Below are 21,983 nucleotides of genomic sequence, written 5' to 3'. Positions count from 1 at the left end.
GACCAGCAGACTCTTGTAGATGATCAAATCTTGAATATTAATAAAGTGCAGAACCTGCAAACACATATACAGCTTAACTGTACACAATGAGCATAAATATACATAGATAAATTGTGCAAGATTGGAACCTAAGTGATTAAACAGGATTTAAAAAAACACAACTACTTAATCACAAAATGTAACTTGTCCATTTATTTTGACAAATGTAGTTTTAATTGTGATTTTTCATGGTATACTATACCAGTAAGTTACCATGGTATATTTTACAAGAGCAATGAAGTCTTAGCAACATGAAGCATCATTATGGCTCTCAGCTATTAAGACTTTGCTCAAACATAGCAGATTTTCTGCCAGAATTAGTAGGCTTGCTACGGGAGAATTAGAAGGTTTTTACTATATACTTCAATGTATGCAATGTGTCTGAGACTAGTTTGGTGCAAAACCTCTAAAAAATCTATTTATAGTATATAGTAAATTATATCTGAGATTAGTGTGGTCCAAAACATCTAAAAAATTAAAATCTATCTATAGTATATAGTAAACATAGATGTTGACTTTACTTTAGAAATACAAAATTGCTTGGGAACATTGATATATGGCAATATGAGTATGTTACAACCTTGCTTCTCCGAGGATAGAGGATTTTGCAGTTTGTAGAGTAATTACAGCTGCACAGCACAACTGTTTGTAAGAGAAACATGCACAGCACGGTTTTGACATCTGGGAGAAGGTTAAAGAAAGTTTATTTCTTTTCCTTAAATCCCAATATTTCAGCCTCCTTCCACATTCCCTCCTTATCCTTCAGGCATGTAATCCTCCCTGCTGCCTCCCCTTTCCCAACCAACCCTCCCTGTGTTCCAAAAGAACCTGACGAATCTAGATCCTGGTCCTACTGCTGCTAAAACTTCCTGCCCATTCTCCTGAGGCGGGTTCCAGCTGTGCTTGCACAGGGCCCAGATTTGAAGCTTCTCCATACCAGATATTTCCTCATGGACTCTCCCTCACTACCAAAAAGTGGTTTATAGGATAACTCATACTGAGCATCCATATCTAGCACAATTTTAGAAGGAAGAGGCAAACAGAGGAATTAGAGCATACAGAGATGGATAGGGCATTTATCTGATCATCCAGTTGCCTGGCTAATACTAGTGGGATTGAATCTGGGACTTTAAAATTGGGATAATCCATGACATCTCATCATACTTGTGTCAGTTTCTTTCTAACCTCTTGAGGATGAAATGGAGAGGTGACATGCTGCTGTTTATTTTATAGGTTTTTCTTGTAAGGACATGATGAAGGGGAAGTTGTTGCATATATCAAAGACTCTTTCCCTTTAGAGATAAAATGGCATAAGGGAAGAGTAGGTAGTCTTACTCAGCTGGCACGGCAAGGTTTGCTGATTTTCTGTATATTTTTCTCTCACCACAATAGGGATGGAAAGTGATTTTGCTGTATGGATCACTGCCTCTCACCCCAATGGGGAGAAGGGGAGGTTGCTGTGTGCAAGTCACTACCTTGGAAGGGTGCAGGGGGGAGTCACTGTCTAATCCCAATAGAGAGGGCATGAGGGTTACTGTGAAGGTTAGTCTCACCCCCCATGGGGGGCTAGACTCATAGAATATCACAGTTGGAAGGGACCTAAAGAGGTCATCTAGTCCAAAGTCCTGCTCAGAGCAGGACCAATCCACAGGCAGATTTTTTGCCCCAAATGGCCCTTTAAGTATTGAACTCACAACCCTGGGCTTAGTAGGCCAATGCTCAAACCACTGAGCTATCTCCTTACTTTGGGAGCTGCTCTCTGACCCATGGGGATGGGATGCATGGGGTTGCTGTGGGGAGCACTGACTCACCCCCACTGGTATGGGAGGCACAGGGGTCACTGTGTCACCCCAACAGAGAGGGCATGGGGGGGTTCTGTGGGGGTCATGGTCTCACCGCTCTTGGGGGTTGCTGTGGGATCACAGTTTTACCCCCATGCAGTGGGTGTGGGGTTCCTGTGGGGGTTACTGCCTCTCTCCTTCAGGGAGTTGATGGGTCAGTGTCTCCCCCCAAAGGGCAGAGGCAGTGGTCAGTGTCAGCCTCTCCCATTACACCGTCAGTGTGCGGCAGGCGGTCTTGCTGAGAGATTATACAAAGGGGGCGGGGGGGGCGCTAGGGGCCGGGATATACCAAGCGAGGTTGCGCAGGATTGGTGGGGGGAGGTTAGCGGCTCGGCGCCCGCTCCCCACTCAGGGTCGGGAGGCTGGCGGCTGGGCTGGACTCAAGAGCGTGGCGCGGCCGCCCCGGGCAGGGAGGCGGAGGGACTCACCCGGCAGCTGCTGCCGCTGCGACTAGCCGCCATTTTGGTTTCCTGTTCCTAAGCGACCGGGGCTCCTGGGGGCAGGGAAAGAGCAAAGAGGAGCGGGGGTGAGGGCCAAGGACCGCGGAGCCGGGAATTGGGAGGGGGCCGGCAGCGAACTTGGGGGCGCGCCCAGTTAGGAATCTCGCGCGGCGGGGAAGCGAGGGGGCGGTGATCAGGGCAGTGCAGGTTTGGGCATAGTGACAGTGTTGGGGGGGCATGATGGGGGTTTGTGACAGCGCTGGGGACTAAGTAATGTATTCAAACTGGACGCTTAGCTAAAAGAAATCCGTTGGTGCTGGAACTAGGGCTGTGCCGCGCCCCCGGCCTGACTTGAAGTGGTTTCCCTTGTAAATACAGGGTTTACTGTTTCATTCAGTGACTCTCAGCGGCCCTACGATAAAACTGGTTCCAGCACCCCTGAAGAAATAGGCAAAGGTCTAGCAGTAGAGTGGCCCCCTGAGCCTCCACAGTGGCCCATGAATTGAAGGCAGATCTGGAGGGGTTTGTGTGGGAGGAAGTGGGAGCAGCTGAAATAGCTAATCTCAGGGCTTGTCTACACTGGCACTTTACAGTGCAGCAACTTTCTTGCTCAGGGCTGTGAAAAAAACACACACACCGAGCGCTGCAAGTTTCAGCGCTGTATCGTGCCAGTGTAAACAGTGCACCAGCACCGGGAGCACACGCTGCTCATGGAGGTGGGTTTTTTAGAGCGCTGGAAGAGCTCTACTACACAAGCTACAACAGTGCTTTAATGTTGCCGGTGTAGACAAGCCCTCAGTTATAGTTATGTTCCTGGATGGAGCCTCTGCCCCAACATCTGAACTCTCTGAATTCCTTGTTTGAGTGTTGCAGGGAAAGAAAAAAAAGTGATATTGAAGTCAGTGTGCCCTGGTATGAGACCTCAGGGAAGGGAAAACATGAGAGCAACAGAAAAAGCTTGAGGTCATCTTTGGCTTTAGTGGGTCTTGCTGATTTATGAACTGGAAAGACAGGATCTTTTTTACAGCCCTGTATTTCTGTCATTATTTGAGTAGTAGCCATAGGTGTTCTTGGCAGTTGGGCAAATATTTGTGAACTTTAATGTACAACAAATTTATACCACTTACACTACTGATATGCAACTTACAAATCAGCTTCACACCTTAATACACATTCTGAGTCCAGTTCCTTCAACACATATTTTGCTGTGACATAAAATGCATTCAACTTAACACAGGTTTTAAACCAACTCAAAATATTTATGACTTCCACATGTCCAAACAGCTGTTGCCATGTTATTTGTATTACCATTTATGCTACATAGATTGAGTGAAAAATAGCATAAGGCCATTTCTAGAGACCGAAAATATATATGTGGCAAAATGGAAAATGATCTAGCTGCAATAAAAATCTGTGTGAAGACTTGGAATTATATTTAGAATTTCAGTTACATGGAGTTAACAGAAATAGGTGTTACAGACCGTGTGCAATTAATAAAGAATAAGAATTGTACATGCAAATACATAAATAAACTACCATTCATGGAATTAATTATGTTCAGACCACTAAAAAAATGGATGGAGTGGTGTGTGGTGGACGGCTGGAGCTACAAATATATTGCATGAATGAAACTGTCACAGAAAAGTTGTGAAAGTAGCTTCCATTCCAGCCAGGTGGCTTTAGACAACTGAAAATCTTAAATAAGAAAAATTAGATTTCTTAAGAGTATATAAATAACAGCAGGAAAGTCTTTAATCACTCATTTTAGCTGCTAAAATACCTCTTGGGACGTGGATTGAAATGGTGCTTTACTGCCAATGAGGAAATGCTTGAAAGGCAAACAGGTATATAGAAAGACAATCTATTCATTTTAGATTTCACAGAAGAACAAGCTTTAAATCAACACAACAAAGCTATTGTTTTGGAATTCTGTAAAGGGAGAAGGGCAGTCAAAAATGGGAACCATGCTTTCATCTATAATGGTAAAATGAAATTTCCAGCAGCTGAATTTTTTAACACACTTTTAATGTGAAGATGCTAATCTAAGGAGAATTAGTTATTCCAGCCTGGAGCTTGAAGTCCTTATTCAGGCTCCCACTTAGGCAAATAGAACTTGAAAAGAGTATATTTACACTTTTAAAAACAAATCAAGTATTTTAAATAGTGAGTGTACATATAATCTTACCTCCTACAACCATTACCTGCCTGGCCTCTTCCCTTTGGATGTTTTTTTCCTCTATTCTGGGATCTATCACTTACATTTTAAGATGTTCATGGATGTGACTTGTTATTTATGTGTATTGTGGTAAATGTTTAACACAGTTGTGGGTGCGATTAAACGATCACTTTTGTTGTATTTTGAAATGTAAGGTCAGGGTTTATATCTATTTTTATGTTAATATACAGCTGCAACAACAAGCCATACATTTGCCCTCTTAACAGTACCATTATCCAACAGCATTAACTTCTGCTCTGCTCCATTTTTCCAAAGAGTGCTATGAGCAGTGAAGCATGGTACCAGTGTAACAGTTGTGATGGGTGTGTGCCATACTGGGCAGAGCACAATCCAGACTAATGAATAGCTGTGTCACCCCAGAGGTGAAAGTAAGCCAGTACGGTCTGGCACAGCATACTGGCAAGAGCTGGTATGCTGTGCTGGACTGGATCAGCTTCCCCGGCAGTGATTTAAAGGGCCCAGGGCTCCAGCCACTGTGGGAAGCCCCGGGCCCTTTAAAGCGCCACCACCGGAGCTCTGGCAGCGAGGCTTGGGCAGCGCTTTAAAGGGCCTGGGGCTCCCCACAGTGACCGGAGCCTCTGGCCCTTTAATCCCCATCAGAGCCCAGCAGCTGTGCTCGGGCGAGGATTTAAAAGGCCTGGGGCTCCTGCCGCTGCAGGAAGCCCCAGGCCTTTTAAAGCGCTGCTGCTAGAGCTCCGGCAGCCGGGCTTGGGTGGTGCTTTAAAGGGCCCAGGGCTCCCCACAGCGGCCGGAGCTTCTGGCTCTTTAAATCACCACCAGAGCTTGGCTTGGGCAGGAATGCAAAAGGCCTGGTGCTCTGGCCTCTGCGGGGAGCCCCAGGCCCTTTAAATCACTGCCGGAGCTCCAGCAGCGGGGCTCGGTCGGCCCTTTATTTCGCCCCGCAACCCCAGGGCTCCCGGCCACCTCTGCAGCTGGTAACTCCAGGGTGATTTAAAGGCCCTGGGGCTCCCAGCCGCAGCTGGAGCCCCAGGGCCTTTAAATCTTTAAAGGCCACGCCTCTTCTGGTTTACGTCATGCCCCCACTCAGGACTCCGGCGTACCAGTAAGTCCATTCCGTTACTTTCACTCCTGGTCACCCCTGCCCTGTAACCCTGGAGTGCCCTTTACCATGCCCTGCTGATATGGCCTCCAACCTGAACTGCTCACAAACAGCCTCCAGTATGTAAGTCACTCCCAGCTATATCTGTGTGTGCAGCAGCCAGCCAGCCACACCTTGACTTATACCCGCTTTGGTTATGCTGCAGGGAGACCCCAATGCCCCATTCCCAGAAATATATGCCCTATACTGCCCAGCCCTCTCCTAGATAGTACAAATATATTAAGTCCATTATTTCTTTAAGGGAATGATATACCAGTTTATTATTTTAAACAGTTATTCAGACACTTCAATTTAAACACACTGGATTAGACAAAACAGTAGAACAAGTTAATTAGTTACAAAGAGATTTTAAGTGAGTACAATTAATGAAGCATCAAAGTAAGAAATGGTTACAAGAAAAATAAAGATAAAATGCTTAGTGGAGCCTAATAACTAGGTTAGATGCAAAGCAAAGTTTTCTCACAACATGCTTTCAGCAGTCTTACTGACCAAACTCTTTAGGTTAGGAGGACCCTCCACCACAGTCTAATGGCTCCTTCCTTTGTCTTTTCAAGCACAGAAAATGCAATGGGCAGGGAAAGAGAGAGCAGTGTTTTGGGATGCAGTGTCTTCTTATTATAGTTCTGTTCCTACTTTGAGAAGCATTTCCAGTTGGGAGCAAGGCAACAGGCAATCTGTGTGGAAGGAAACTCAATGTTGTTTCTTTGCTAAGACATAGAATTTTTGCCCCTGCTTGCTTTCCTGACAAAGAATAGCCACTTAGCAGTAATGGTCCATTAGCCTTGTTTACACCTAGCTGAAGTGTCAATTTGCCCTTTGTGTCTGAGGAAGAGTTTAGCCACTCTCCCCGCAGACTTATCTGGCAAACATACTTTTAGTCATGATCTCAGCTTATGTTTATAACTTATGTTTATACGCTGCTATGTGTATTTTGCCATGATATTTTTGATCAGCAAATTATGAGTTTAACCTGCAGGGTTACCAAGCACACACAGTCTCAGGTAGCCCCAACTAAAATTTAAAAAAAGGCCTTGCAACACTTCAGAGCAGCTCAGTCATACAAACAAAGCAGTCATAATTCATAGTTCTCATGGAACAGTGGGTGAAGACAAATATGCCTGCAGCCGGCCTTCCAGACAACAGCACAACTAGACAATTCTTCTTTCAGTGCTCTGATGGCCTTCTGTGCTGCACAATTGGTCTGAAAAGCCCTTTCCTGTGTAGGCCCGGACTGAACTCCTTGAACCTCAAATGGGTAGCTGCATTCAAACATCATCAGTTTTAGGGACCATACCATTTTTATTAGGAGAAAAAGAAGGAAACAGAACATGGAGGAGGGAAATTTTAAAAAGTCATTGATAAGAAGAAAGAGTGTTCCTGGCTTTATATCTCCAGCACAGAAATTCAGCTTTAGGTAAATGAGAGAAAGCAGCACCTTCCTTCAGTGACATTCTTTGCCCCATAAAGGATACTTTCCCTTTAGTGTGATCTCTGGGGAAAAGAGGTCAGGTGAAATCCAGAGCCCAATAAAGTAAGTGGAAAAACTTCCATTGACTTAAATAGGTTCAGGATTTAATCCCTTATTATAGCAACACTGTTTTTTGCTAATCCCTTCCCTGCTCTGCTATCTCCTCATCTGCTCTTCTTGCTATTCCACTAATGCTTTCCCTCTCCTTTCTTTTTATTTGTTCTACTCCACTTCTTTAAAACAAAAGATTGTTAGCAGAGAGGGCCTCAGACATAATGATACGAAACTAGGATAGGATCAATTCAAAATTGGAGGATTTTTTTTCTGACCCAAAAGATTAAGGCCATGGCTACACTGGCACTTTACAGCACTGCAACTTTCGTGCTCAGGGGTGTGAAAAAACACCCCCCTGAGCACTGCAAGATACAGCGCTGTAAAGCCTCAGTGTAATCAGTGCTGCAGCGCTGGGAGCCCGGCTCCCAGCGCTGCAAGCTACACCCCTAAGGGATGTGGTTTACGTGCAGGTTTACGCTGCAAGCTACACCCATAAGGGATGTGGTTTATGTGGCGCTCCGACTACACTCACACTTCAAAGCACTGCCGTGGCAGCGCTTTTAAATTTCAAGTGTAGCCAGACCCTAATACTTTTATTTAGCTCTTACTATATACAGAGAGTTTCTTCTACACATCTCAAAGTATTTTACAGAGGAAGGTATCCTAATCTCCATTTTATAGATGGAGAAATCAAAGCCCAGAAAGCTGAAGTAATTTGTCCAAGACCTCACACTAGGTCAATGGCAAAGCCAGAAAAAAAAAAAACCCAAAAAGTGTCCTGACTCCCAGTCCAATGCCCAAACAGCACTGCCTTCTGTGATTTCTTTTTTTTTTTTCTTTTTTTTTTAAAAAAAAGCTTTTAGGTTGTGATGTATCCCAAGAAATTTGAGCCCCAAAAGTAATTTTTTGAGATAGTTAACAGTGACTGAAAATCTGTATGTAGAAGGGAAATGCCATTTCAGCATTAATTCTAAAGCTGTTTCCATTATTCTGTAACCCTGAATTTTGAGCTAAAGTAAAGAACATTATTTTATAATAGAACATGGTGATATTTTCTCCACCTCGAAAACAAGCTTTGCATCTCATTTTTGAAAACGCAGATGTTTTGTTCTGGAAGAAGTACATAGTAAAGTAATATACAAAACAGAAGACAAACTGGAAGTTGGGCTATATTATAGGAACATTTTCACATGTTCAAATATTTTCACATTTAGGTGAAAAAGGCACAACATATAAAATGGGAATTTTTAAAGAAGTAAGTAATGAAAATCTGAATGTCTGGATTGTGCAGTCTCGTGTTGATTTTGGACATTAAAAGATTATTAACTCTGGAGAATGACTGATGGAACCTTGTCTTCAACACTCAATTGTCAATATAAATATTATGAACTTGTTCACAGTAAGGGGATTGTTTGGCATTTTGGCAATGCTCACAGTGCAATCAACCACAGATTATGAGTGCTGTTAGACAATGTGTGTTAGTGCATAAAACCGATCAATTATCCCCACTGGCTAGGTTATTCTGGCACTGGGACTGAAAACTTGTTCTATCATGAACTGTATGTACCTCACAGATACATATGAAATATGTCATTGTTTCTCTTTAATTACTTTAAGATAAATTGCAATCCCACCCATAGCAAGTATGGGAATATCTGCTCTATAATTTTCACACTTCTGCCTTATGGGTTGTGAAACTTAGTTGGGCATTAAAAGAGGCACTTTATAAAACTGGTGCATATCTTGAACGTGGTGCAACTATTAAAAATGAAAAAATGCTGTGTAGCACTCTAATTAAGAGTTGATAGGTCTATCTATAGGCAGTTTTCAGTCTGACAGGCATTATTAACTCTCAAGTGAAATGCACATATGTAAAGTTTATGTCTCACTCCGCTATAGGTTCCAGGGCCAGAAAGGACTATCATCACCTATTCTGTCTTCCTGTATAAGACAGGTCATAGAACTTCCCCAAAATAATTCCTAGAGCATAGTACTTTTTAAAAAAATACATCTAATCTTGACTTAAATATTGCTAGTAATTGCAAATCTACCACAATCCTTAGTAAGTTGTTCCAAGGGTTAATTACCCGCACTGTTAAAAAATGTATGCCTTATTTCCAGTCTGAATTCGTCTTGCTTCAACTTCAAACTATTGGATCTTGTTATACCTTAGACTGCTAGATTGAAAAGCCCATTATCAAAATATTTGTTCCCCATGTAGGTACTTATAAACTGTGATGTGTGACAAGTGTTATGCCTCAAATCTGAAATCCTAGACATTCAATAGTGCTTTTGCAGCATTTGTGTGTACCCTGTGGTGCTCATGAAAGTGAGAGAGTCAGCACATATTGTGGACAAGTACTCTGCAAAATTCCATCCACAATTCAGTCAGTGCAGCTCTATCCTGACCTCTGCCATCCCTGCTATTCTAGTCCTAGTCTCTTCAACAGACATGGACAATTCTGCCAAAGTGTGTGCCCTGCCAGCCTAGTCATATGAAACTCAGCAGCATCAAGGAAGCTTGTTGTTGAGAGCTACACTGGGGTCTCCCAGTCCCATAAAGACAAAATATTTGAAAAAGGAAAACTCATTATACTCATCGCCCTACATAGCACTCCACCTTATTCAAAATGGTCAAAGGCCAACTTTTCTTGGAGAAAAAAAGAGCTTTTTTTTCATTCCTGGTTCTTAAACTCAGAGCTAAATTTAAAAATGAGATATTCCCTTTCTTCTTTGATATGAGGCTTAGAACAGATGGATTTTTATATATTCCTTGCTATAAATCATATTTCAGCATGTATACCTGAATCATACATTTAATGTCTTGACAATTTAGAGTCATGGCCTTCTGTTAGAATGGCATATTACCTACTCATGTGTTATTCAAACCCTTTCCACAGGAAAATATGGCTAAATAGTAAAGACTTTTGAAGGATACGCCATTTCTTCTGTAGGGAGTCTCTTCCCTGTTCCACTCTAAATATGTTATAGCAGTGGTTCTCAATCGGGGTATGCATACCCCTAGGGGCACACAGAGATCGTCTAGAGGGTACATCAACTCATCTAGATATTTGTCTAGTTTTACAACAGGGTACATAAAAAGCACTAGCAAAGTGAGTACAAACTAAAATTTCATACAGACAACATGTTTATACTGCTCTATATACTATACACTGAAATATAAATACAATATTTATATTCCAATTGATTTATTTTATAATTATATCGTAAAAATGAGAACGTAAGCAATTTTTCAGTAATAGTGTGCTGTGACACTTTTGTATTTTTATGTCTGATTTGTAAGCAAGTAGTTTTTAAATGAGGTGAAACTTGGGATACGCAAGACAAATCAGACTTCTGAAAGGGATACAGTAGTCTGGAAAGGTTGAGAGCCACTGTGTTATAGGAAAATACTGCTCATATAGTCACTTTGAGTCCTGGCAATCCTATGGACCAGGGATCAGCAATCTTTCAGAAGTGATGTGCCGAGTCTTCATTTATTCACTCTAATTTAAGGTTTCACGTGCCAGTAATACATTTTAACGTTTTTAGAAGGTCTCTTTCTATAAGTCTATAATATATAACTAAACTATTATTGTATGTAAAGTAAATAAGGTTTTTAAAATGTTTAAGGAGCTTCACTTAAAATTAAATTAAAATGCAGAGCCCCCAGACTGGTGGCCAGGACCTGGGCAGTGTGAGTGCCACTGAAAATCAGCTCGCGTGCCACCTTCGGCACCCATGCCCATAGGTTGCCTACCCCTGCTATGGACAATGGCAGATGACAAAGTGAATCACAAAGGAGTGAATCCAACAGTTTAAGATATATGTTTGTCCTTGCCATAAGAAATAGGAAGCCATCAAAAGGGGCAATAATTTAGCAGGTCCACAGCATGTGGTGCACTGTCTTTACCTATTGAATATAAATACAAACAAGATCACACACTTTTTTTGCTACCTGTGGTCATAAATTGTCTGAGAGGATAGGAGATTCTACTGAAAGAATGGGCATGTTATAATTAGGAGTAAAAGCTGTCAAATATAAGGTAGGAAGATACACCTTCCAAATTAGAAAGAAAAGGTATTTTTCTCAAGTTCAGAACCAGCACGAACCACAGAATGCTGGAAGGTAAAGATGAGGAGAGGAAATGTTGATCACTGGAAAAGACAAAAAATAAACATGTCTCAAGGTCTTTGAGGAAGAGTTTGGAGCAGTTCAATATGAACTAACATAACTAACCACCCAAGTACATATCTGCCTGAGACCCTACATGCATACTTACTGCTCACATTGCAGTGGGCTGTGCTCTGTTTTTAGTATACTAGCTAGATCAGAGCTAGCACAGGTATGTCTCCTTGAGTTGGGAATTACTTCCCCAGCTTGAAGTATAGATGTACCCTAAAATAGCTGTAGCTTCCCTTGATAGATAAATTGATATAATACCAGCTAATAAATATATTAGAGCAAAATATAGATATTATGAATCACAGATAAATGTACAAAAGATGTTAAGCTTTGTAAAGGCAAAGTAATGCATTCTGAAATGTTTCATTTTGTATTCATGAATGACAATACATTTTAAAATACTAGGCTATAATTACTAGAAAAATCAAGCTATAGTCCTCAGTATTAGAGCCTTAGAAATAAAAGCAACAAGGCATACTTCTGCCCAACAAAGGTAGTTTTCCCTCCTCAACTATACAGTTGTCATCAAATCAATATTTTGCAAAACTTAACTTTTTCCTTGGCAATTGCCTTAACTTCCTGGGTTCCGTTAGGACCCAGAATCTGCTGAGAAACTGCTAAACAAATGAAAAAAAATGCTTTAGCTTTTTTGTCTAATAGCATCTAATTAAGAGTTGATAGCCCTATCAATAGGCAGCTTTCAGTTCGACAGGCATTTAACCCTAAGACCGAATGCTCATATGTAAAGTATATATAATTATGTTTTTTGTCAAAATTGTCTTCTTTAGAGGTGTTTAAATTCTACTTAACTGAATCATATTAAAGTAAAAAGCTGGTCTACGTGCTTGAGGCAATTCCTGTAAATGATGTTTCCTCTTTACATTCAGATTTCTGAGATATTGAGTTTCCAGTTAGATTACTTGAGGTTTAGATTTTGGGCTGTATATTTTAGAAAACTCCATTTGGTTCTATGCTTTACCATGTACTACAAGTTTGTATGCTTTTGCCAATTTATAGCCAGGCTTACCCTATAAGCCAGCATACTAAAGTGTATTATAGCTTGTTAGAAATAGGGTGCCCATAATATTTCCCATCAATAATACAGTGCTTTATTTTATATTTATGAGGTAAAAAAAGTCCATGCCTATAAAAATTACTTTGTTGGAGACAAAAAAAAATCCCTGGTTGTGTGAGAAATTTTAGGGTGATAATACAAGGATCAGTAACTTTTCTTTTTGCTGTACCAGATGTATCTATTCCTTTGACTTTTTAGAGCACCTGTCTTTAACCTGGATGCTCATACAAAAGGTAAAAATTACAAATAAGTTTTTCAAAGCAAAATTACCAATACTGCCCATATCACATAATATCATCTTCCAAATATTAAGAACCTCTGCAAAAAGAACTGTGTATAATCTATTAATCTAAAACTATGATTCTTCCTCCTGCTGGAAGAAATTAGTATTACAGCCTGCTCTGAAGATAAGCAAACCTGGGCTCTGTCTGAGCAAGAAAGAACATCTGACACAACTTTTTGTACTTGGATACCACAATACTATGCACTTTTGAAAAATATAACAGATAGAAATGCAGATGGTTCAGGCTTCAAAATTCTCAGTTTCTCTATTTCAAGTAAATTTGCTGTTGTGATGTAATTTGTTGCTCAACTTCACAGACTCCTCATTAGTGTACTGACAAATATATTATTTCTAGGCATGTCCAGATGAGTCATACTGATACATTATGGTACTTGTGTTCAAAGGGAGGTCTGAGCCCATGTTCCTTGGTAGTCAGGGATAATTTGTAAAGACATCTGCATTTTTGAAGGATCGGTTTCAAAATAAAACTATTAACCTTCAATTTGAATGACATTGGATAAAATTGACACTTGACACTACAAAAAATTGAGTGGAGTGGATCAGAGATGGTCCTTACATAATAAAGAGCAGAACTTGCTTGCAAAGTACACATTTGCTTCTACTACAGTTACCCACTAGATGGTGTTCCTCATCAGACATGCCATTTTAAGGCTGACAGAAAGATGAATCACTCTAGTTTTATTTCACAGCTGCCACTGCCATAATTCTGAATCCCAAGAATATGTCCAAGTTGAGTGCTCTCACAAGTTTTTCAGCTTTAAAATTCAGCAAGATTCTATTTCTAGACAAAATAAATAACCTAATTAAGGTGTAGGATAATTCATTTTTGCATGTTTTCATTTTTTAATTAGTCTTAGTAGATACATTATCATGTGCATGTTCTATAAACAATTTAGAATGGACTCTTTATTGAAAATATGTACTGCATAGTTCATATTATATAGGAGCTAGAGATGATGGATAGCAAAAAAAAATATTGGCCATGCCATATTTAACACACAAGTGGACAAACAGAATAGTTCCCTTCCTTCCAGGACAAGAGATGTGACAGTCAGAGGAAAGGATATAATGAAGGATTCCAGTGAATTTCCACCTATTGTACCCCATGAGTATAATAACATGAGGGAAAGGAGATATGATAGCATAAAATGGCAACTCTTGGTATGCCTTGGGACAAAAACCCAAGCCAGAAATGATGCAAATGATCTTCTTACAGATCTTTCCAGTAGCAAATATGAGTAAATAAAGGAGAAGACTGATATGAAAAATCAATCGTTGATGCTACTAATGGTATAGGGGAAAGAGTTTTGGATTTGTGGGGAAGTCAAATTTATAAGGCAATACCTTAAGAGCCATGGAAAAGAAATAAGGTTACATTCTTTACTCAGTCACATTTGGTTGAACGGGGCTGCATATGTGTAACTGAGCAGAAAATTTGGTTCCCAAAACCAAACTGTATCCCTTTACATTTTTTTCTAGCAAATTGGCTAGACAGGAAAACATTTTTATTTTAGTTTTTCTGTTTGTGTTAAGTATGTTTTTTTCAAGAGTGTCTTGCCTTATTTGTCTGTTGACTTGATTGTAATTTCTCAAGGGCATGGACTGTCTTAATGTCTGTGCACCGTGCTCAGCAAAGCATACTTCCAAAACAAAGTCCAGGACAGGGAGCTGAAGTTGATGACTTCTTGAGGTCCCTTCCAGCCTAAGTTAGACTGCTAAATCAGTAATTGATTTGCAAGAGTGCTGAGAACCCCTTAGCTTCCACAGAGGTAAATGGGAGCCGCAAGGTGGTCAGCATTTTGACATTTTAACAGCAACAACAAAAACTAAAACCATCAGTATTTAGTTCTTTGCAGCACTGTGTAAAGACCACAAAGAAAAGCAAATTGCTAGTTAGTTGGAGAAACATGAACTGAAGTCTGCATATAACTTCACAGAGAGAAAGCTAAGGCACAAGTAACTGTCCAAATTTGAGAAACTTAAAACCAGCAGTGAACAAGGCAAAGAAGAAAATCCAAAGTGAGAAGAGATAGAAGTAGAGAAAGCAGGGAGAGGTGGTTTCAGATAGCAAGACTGAAGAGATACAGGCCAGGGTTTGGCTACCAATGAAACCAGCATGGCTGCAAATGCTTCTGAGACCTTATAAAGCCTAGGAAGCCACTCCTATAGGAAAAAAGACACTAGTATATTGAGTAAAAGACAAGTTTTTAAAAGACTGAAAGACATTGTCTGTGAAACAATTCCATGCCTGGGCAGGAAACACAGAGACCTTATGTTCTTACGTTATGTTCTTATCAAAGTATTATTATAGTGCAGTATTAGAAGTTCTGGCCCCCCTACAGCTGTGCTAAGAGATTCTGGTCAAGTGGCTGAGGTAAAGCTGAGCATTCTGATGTGATAGTGGTTGGTAATGATGCACAGTTATATTCAGCTCCAGCTAGAAGCCGCATCCCCTTGCCATACCTTGCCTTGCCTTGTGGATGGCAGATGGTACAATATGACTGCTATCCATTATCATCATCCCATGGGTGCTCCTGGCCGACCTCGGTTAGGTTGGTCGGGGGTGCCTGGCCAGACATGGGTGCTCCTGGTTGGTCTTGGTGAGGTCGGTTGGGGGCATCTGGACAAAAAGGGGAATGACTCCAGGTCATTCTCTTCTTTAAATTTCATCTAATGGAGATGCAGTCCTGCTTGGAATATCATGCCAGCTGGAGGCTTCTGCCTCAGGCTGCACTCCCAGCTGGCAGCACTGTGTGATTGCACTTACCCCTTGCTCCCATGGCTCATGAAGCCTGGACAGTAGTAAGGAGCAGTTCAACTATAGGCTGAGCAAGTGCATAGAATGGTGGAAGAAGGTGCCTTTGGACATTTAAAAGCTTGCTGGTGCAGTTTACTCACTCAATTAGACCTCAGCATAACCAATATTCCCATCATTATTACTGCTTGCTGTGTGCTCCACAATATCTGTGAGAGTAATGAGGAGACATTTATGGTGGGGTGGGAGGTTGAGGCAAATCGCCTGGGCGCTGATTACGCGCAGCCAGACATCAGGGCAGTTAGAAGAGCGAAGCAGGACACACTGTGCATCAGAGAAGCTTTGAAAACCAGTTTCATGACTGGCCAGGCTACGGTGTGAAAGTTTTGTTTGTTTCTCCTTGATAAAAACCCACCCCCTTGGTTCACTCTACTTCCCTGAAAGTCAACCGCCCTCCCCTCCCCCCCTTGATCTCCACTTGCAGAGGCAATAAAGTTATTGCTGTTTCAAATTCATGCATTCTTTATTAATTCATCATGCAAATGGGGGGATAACTGCCAAGGTAGCCCAGGAGGGGTGGGGGAGGAGGGAAGCACAGGGGTGGGGTAGTTCCAGGGGCACCTCCTAGAATGGCATGCAGCTCATCATAGAAGCGACATGTCTGGGGCTCTGACCCGGAGCGGCCGTTTGCCTCTCTGGTTCTTTTGTAGGCTTCATGGGGCACTGCTGTGGGTCCCTGTTATAACCTCTGTCCTTCATGCCCTTGGAGATTTTTTCAAATATTCTGGCATTTTGTCTTTTGGAACGGAGTTCGGATAGCACGGATTCATCTCCCCATACAGTGATCAGATCCTGTACCTCCTGTTCGGTCCATGCTGGAGCTCTTTTGTGATTCTGGGACTCTATGGTCACCTGTACTGATGAGCTCTGCATGGTCACCTGTGCTGATCAGCTCGCTACGCTGGCCAAACAGGAAATGAAATTCAAAAGTTCGTGGGACTTTTCCTATCTACCTGGCCACTGCATCTGAGTTGAGAATGCTGTCCAGAGTGGTCACAATGGAGCACTCTGGGGTAGCTCCCAGAGGCCAATACCATCAAATTGCATCCACACTACCCCAAATTCGACCCAGCAGGGTCGATTTCAGCACTAATCCCCTCGTCGGGGAGAAGAACAGAAATCGATTTTAAGAGCCCTTTAAGTTGACAAAAATGGCTTTGTCGTGTGGACGGATGCAAGGCTAAATCAATGTAATACTTCTAAATTTGCCCTAAACTCATAGTGTAGACCAGGGGTTAGACGTGCCTTCATGTGCCCTTGCGGGATCTAAAATCTCAGCACTTAGCTACAGCTATGCTCTTGCATATACAAAGCCCCCTAAACCACAAGCTGATCTGTGCAGATGGTACCCTGTGTTATGGACCAGGATGGAGGCAGTCTGGCCTAGTAGTCAGTAGGAATCAGGTCTAGTGGGCAGAACAAGCATCCAGGTTGGGGAACGAAGCTAGGGATCAGCACCAGAGCCAGAAATCAAGCCAGAGTCAGAACCAGGAATCAAAGCCCAGGGTCAGATACCACATGCCAGAGCAAAGGGACAAGCCAGAGTCAGACGTTGGAGGCCAGGGTTGGAGCCAGGGCTGGTCACTGATGATTGGAGGTGAGGTGTAAGGGCAGGAACTTGAGGAGAGGCAAGGATCAAGCACAGAGCAGGAGAACAGTGGGAACAGGAGTCTAAAAGGATTCAGGAACAGGGTTGGGTGAAGCCACAACAGAAACCATCCTGTTGCTCAAAGTTCCTCTGCCTCCTTCTGGATTAAATAGTGTACTTAGGCCAATTGGTGGAGCTGGGTGATCCTCCAGTCAAGGGTCCCATTAGTGTCAGCTTGGCTAAGGCTATGGTCCTACTAGCTACTCTGCCCCTTGGATTTCAGTAGATGCTGGGTGTAGGCCAGGATACAGCAGCTGTTTAGAGAATCCTAAGCCTGGGTTCAAGACCCAGGACATCATGTACCCATGAGGCAGCCAATGAAGTTGATAGGTCTATGTGCAACTGCAGGAGTCTACCCATATGAAGCAGTTTCCAGAAGAGTGGATAATCCTTATAGGGAATAATAGTTTGATAATCCTTATAAGGAACCTAAATCCACAGTCTCATACTTAAGGCTCCCCCAAATAGGCAACCTCTTTTCAAAGCACACATCAATTATACAGTCACATCAGTCACCTTGCTGAAAGTTCTACGAGTACATAAATTCCATGTGTGTGTCCACTTAGGCAGAAAACTCCACAGTCGTATGCTTGTCTAGCTTTGACAATCCCAGCTTCACTTTTTAGCATGTTAGCATTTTACTTTGAAAAATTCCAAGACTCTAAGGATAACATGTCTGTTACTTGCTCAAAACAAAATGCATTTCAATGAAATCAACTTAAAGATTCTGAAATTTTTACTGTAGGAAAAATAAATAATAGGTTTGCTTTCAGGTAGGAAGGCAGAACTGGATTCAGAGCAGTGGGTGGCACAGCACCAGAGTCAAATTCTTCAGTCAAATTTTTCTTGTTCCATTGTGTTTGTGCCAGATAACTGTCTCAGTAACCCAATTTTTCCACTGACTAGGTTGCAGAAGAATCAAGCTTTCTACTTTACAAGATGTGACAAAGCTTCTAGATGATGGCCACATGCAGCTTTTCTTTTTTTTTATGATCAGCTAGAAAATCACATCACATGAAACATTCCACTTTTATGCTGCAGACTGTTTGATTATAGTGTTCCTAAATCAGAATTTTCTCATACAAGCCTTGACATTTTGTACTCTGTGTACAGTAGTCGTGTGAAAGCCTGTCAGGCTAGTCTACAAAAATGGTTTCTCTCAGGGAAGTAAACAGGGTAGCTAGAGATTGCTGCCCTTTGAGGGACTGAAGCAGAAGTAGAAAGGAGAGAAATAAAAATTCAAGAGGTGACTTGATTACAGTGTTTAAGTACCTTCACAGGGAGAAAATAGAGGTACCAAAGAGCTATTTAATGGAGCATAGTTCTGGAAGTAAAAGCTAGACAAATTCAAATTAGAAAGTTAGTACAATTTTTTTAACAGTGAGGGATAACCACTGGAATCAACTACCAAGGGAAGCGGTACATTCTCCCTCTTTTGAAGTCTTTAAATCAAGACTAGATGCATTTTTGGAATATATGCTTTAGTCCAGGGATCGGCAACCTTTCAGAAGTGCTGTGCTGAGTCTTCATTTATTCACTCTAATTTAAGGTTTCACGTGCCAGTAATACATTTTAATGTTTTTAGAAGGTCTCTTTCAATAAGTCTATAATATGTAACTAAACTATTGTTGTATGTAAAGTAAATAAAGTTTTTAAAACGTTTAAGAAACTTCATTTAAAATTAAATTAAAATGCAGAGCCCCCCGAACCGGTGGCCAGGACCCGGGCAGTGTGAGTGCCACTGAAAATCAGCTCACGTGCCACCTTTGGCACGTGTGCCATAGGTTGCCTACCCCTGCTTTAGTCAAACAAGTTATTGGGCCCAATACCAGGTAACTGGATGAAATTCTATAGCCTGGTATATACTGGAGGTCAAGCTAGATGACCTAATGGTCACCTCTGTCCTTAAATCTATGGATCTATAAGAAAAATCCTCAGGAACTCAGGAAAAACAGGATCCCACCCTCTGTGTATTGTTCCATAAAGAAAAGAATTACAAATACACCTCCACCCCGTTATAATGCTGTCTTCAGGAGCCAAAAAATCTTACATGTTATAGGTGAAACTGCATTATATCGAACTTGCTTTGATCCACCAGAGCACACAGCCCCGCCCCTCTGGAGCGCTGCTTTACCATGTTATATCCGAATTCGTGTTATATCGGGTTGCGTTATATTGGGGTAGAGGTGTAGTAGCTTTAACACTTTTTGGCAGTCTGCTAAATTTGTAATTTTCCTTCTATAGCCCACCTTAAATTTTCCAACCAGAAATTGCAATTAACATAAACCTATGGTTCCGGTATTTTGACTTACTTGCTCAATTGTCCCAAGAAAATAAATCCATTAATGTCTTGCATAGCCAACAGGCTGGGATTTGCAAAGAAGCCTAAGGGAATTAGACTCTGGGCTCTCATTAAACTCTGTGGGAATTGGACACCTAACTCCCTTAGAATCCTGAGAAAATCCCAACTGATTGCATGCTCCTACTGCAACTATAGTCCCAGGAACAAGATAAATTCGCTTTTTCTCGACAAAACAAATGAATACAGGATAAGCTGTTTTCCTGTGTTTTCCCATTTCTTAGACAAATGCTTTAAAAACAAACATGTTGTGTAAAAGCTTTAAGACACAAATGGTCTAAAACATTAATAAAAAACTCACTACTCAGTCAATAGACTTTGTGGGGGGAAAGAATGACAAGTAGATTTTCTTGTACAAAGCATCCCCAGAGATGTCATTATCACTGTAACCTTTTAAAATTAAAATAGATTTCTTGCCACAGACTTTAAAAAAGAATACAAAAAGCACAAGCCTTGTTAAGAGTGGAATTTGCCCTACATAAGAAAAAAACAAGGAATGAAAGGCTTTTTAAAAAAAAGAAATTAATTCAATTTTTATAAATTCTGTGATCTGTACTGTATGAGTTGTGCTTGAAGCATAGGTATTAGATTGATAATTAGTTACAATACTTAGGGCTGGTCTACACTACGGGGGAAAATCGATCTTAGATACGCAACTTCAGCTACGTGAATAACGTAGCTGAAGTCGAAGTATCTAAGATCGAATTACTCATCATCCTCATGGCATGGGATCGATGTCCATGGCTCCCCCTGTCGATTCCGCAGCTCCGTTCGGGTTGGTGGAGTTACAGAATCGATATAAGTGCGTTCGGGGAGATGCGATATATCGATCCCCGAGCAATCGATTGCTACCCGCCGATACGGCGGGTAGTGAAGATGTACCCTTAGAAAAGGATTTACTAATTGGCAAGTATGAGATAGCTGTCATCCATTTCCTCCTTAAAAGTGATTATCAGTGCTTTAAAAAAGTTAGATTGAAAATGTCATAACTGAAACGCTCGTCTCAATACATGAAAATGCAGTTTCTATTGGATATGGCATTCTTAATTTCCTATCCTAAACTCATTTAGTATGCACTCTTACACAGCTGCCAAATTCCATCCCAGAGTTGGCAGCACTTCAGTGATGGGTGAAACAGTTCCTGAATATACTAACTACATCCTGACATATTTATGCTAATATAACTTCAATTGAAGTCAGTGGAAGATCTTTGCTCTGAAGAACTAGAAAATCAAGTTGTGTGTAGTAGAGCCAGATCAGATTTTTTTTATCCATTACTTTTTTTGCTAAAAAAATATAGATTCAAGTTAACCAAAACATCTCAGAAAATCACGTCAATTTTGCTGAATCGTTTCCCTTGAAATGAAAAAAAGAACATCTCAGAACACCAAATGAATTCAAACAAAACATTTGGATTTTTTGGGCTAGATTCAGGCACCACTCACAAAAATAGGAGAACAAGGTGGTGTCATGTCCTTTGAATTTTTCAGTATGCTTGATACACAGTACATAAATGTACAGTATAATATTTTCCTGTACATGACAATTTTGTAGACTACAGAAATAAGCACATATTACATCCTCTGCTTTCTTTCCACAATAATAAAAAACCCATCACTGTTACATACATAAAGTAGACATTATTACTATGATAAAATTTCTTATGCACAATTATTTTTTGATTATATATATATTGTTACATTATTTATATGGTTGTTTTATATTCATACAGAAAAATGCTAGATCTCATCAGTAGTAGTTAACAATTTAAGATCCAATCCTGCAAAAAATTGTATTTGGGCAGACTACTTAGCCTGGGGAGACCCACCAACTTCAATGGTCGTGTGGGAGGCAGACTGTGTGCCCCAGATGGAACCCCACAGATGTATACAGGCTCTGCCCAGGAGCAACAGATCATCATCATGCAACACATTTCAGGACTGAGACCTACATTCATATACATCTGGAGGGGATGGCTTAATGGTCTAAGCATCAGTTTTAGGATACCAGACTCCCTTAACCAAAGCTTCAAATCTTAATAGACTCTATTCAGAACTTCAACCTGCCAAGGTACTAATTGAACCCATAAGTTTATCATGAAATTGTGCATGGTGTCTTTCTGAGGGATACCTTAAAACTAAGATCATGTCTGCTCCACCCAGATATCAAAGACCCAGGGTACTGTCCGTGAGTGTAAGGGTTTAGTCCTGAGTCCTTGGCCAAAACTTCACCTACCCGTAACGATGCCTGTTGTGCTCCATGCCCTGTTACTGCTCGTCACACAAATGCATGTAGTTTGCAGTGCCGGTTGGGATCTTTCAGGATGTAAATGCTGCCTCCATGAGAAAGGATGTGTTTAGCAGAATGTTTGGAAAGACAGTTTAGAGAAATTTACTGA

General features: G+C 41.2%; 1 protein-coding gene across 4 annotated transcripts in view; it reads right to left on the bottom strand.

Moving 5' to 3' along the window:
• Positions 1-21,983, bottom strand: part of LRRC72 (leucine rich repeat containing 72) — a 108,569-nt gene that overhangs the window by 48,129 nt on the left and 38,457 nt on the right. For 2 of the 4 annotated variants that reach the window (XM_030550700.1, XM_030550703.1), the window contains exon 1: positions 2,309-2,458. The exons of the other annotated variants lie outside the window; for them this stretch is intronic. In XM_030550700.1, coding sequence (XP_030406560.1) covers positions 2,309-2,341 — 33 coding nt within the window. In that variant the 5' untranslated portion in view covers positions 2,342-2,458. Of the gene's footprint in view, positions 1-2,308; positions 2,459-21,983 lie in introns of those variants that run through there. 4 annotated transcript variants of the gene reach the window in all.

The sequence above is a fragment of the Gopherus evgoodei genome, chromosome 2 (genome assembly GCF_007399415.2).
Source record: "Gopherus evgoodei ecotype Sinaloan lineage chromosome 2, rGopEvg1_v1.p, whole genome shotgun sequence".
Lineage (NCBI taxonomy): Eukaryota > Metazoa > Chordata > Testudines > Testudinidae > Gopherus > Gopherus evgoodei.
The sequence above is the reverse complement of the archived record's forward strand: the minus strand, read 5'-3'. Positions and strand labels throughout refer to the sequence as shown.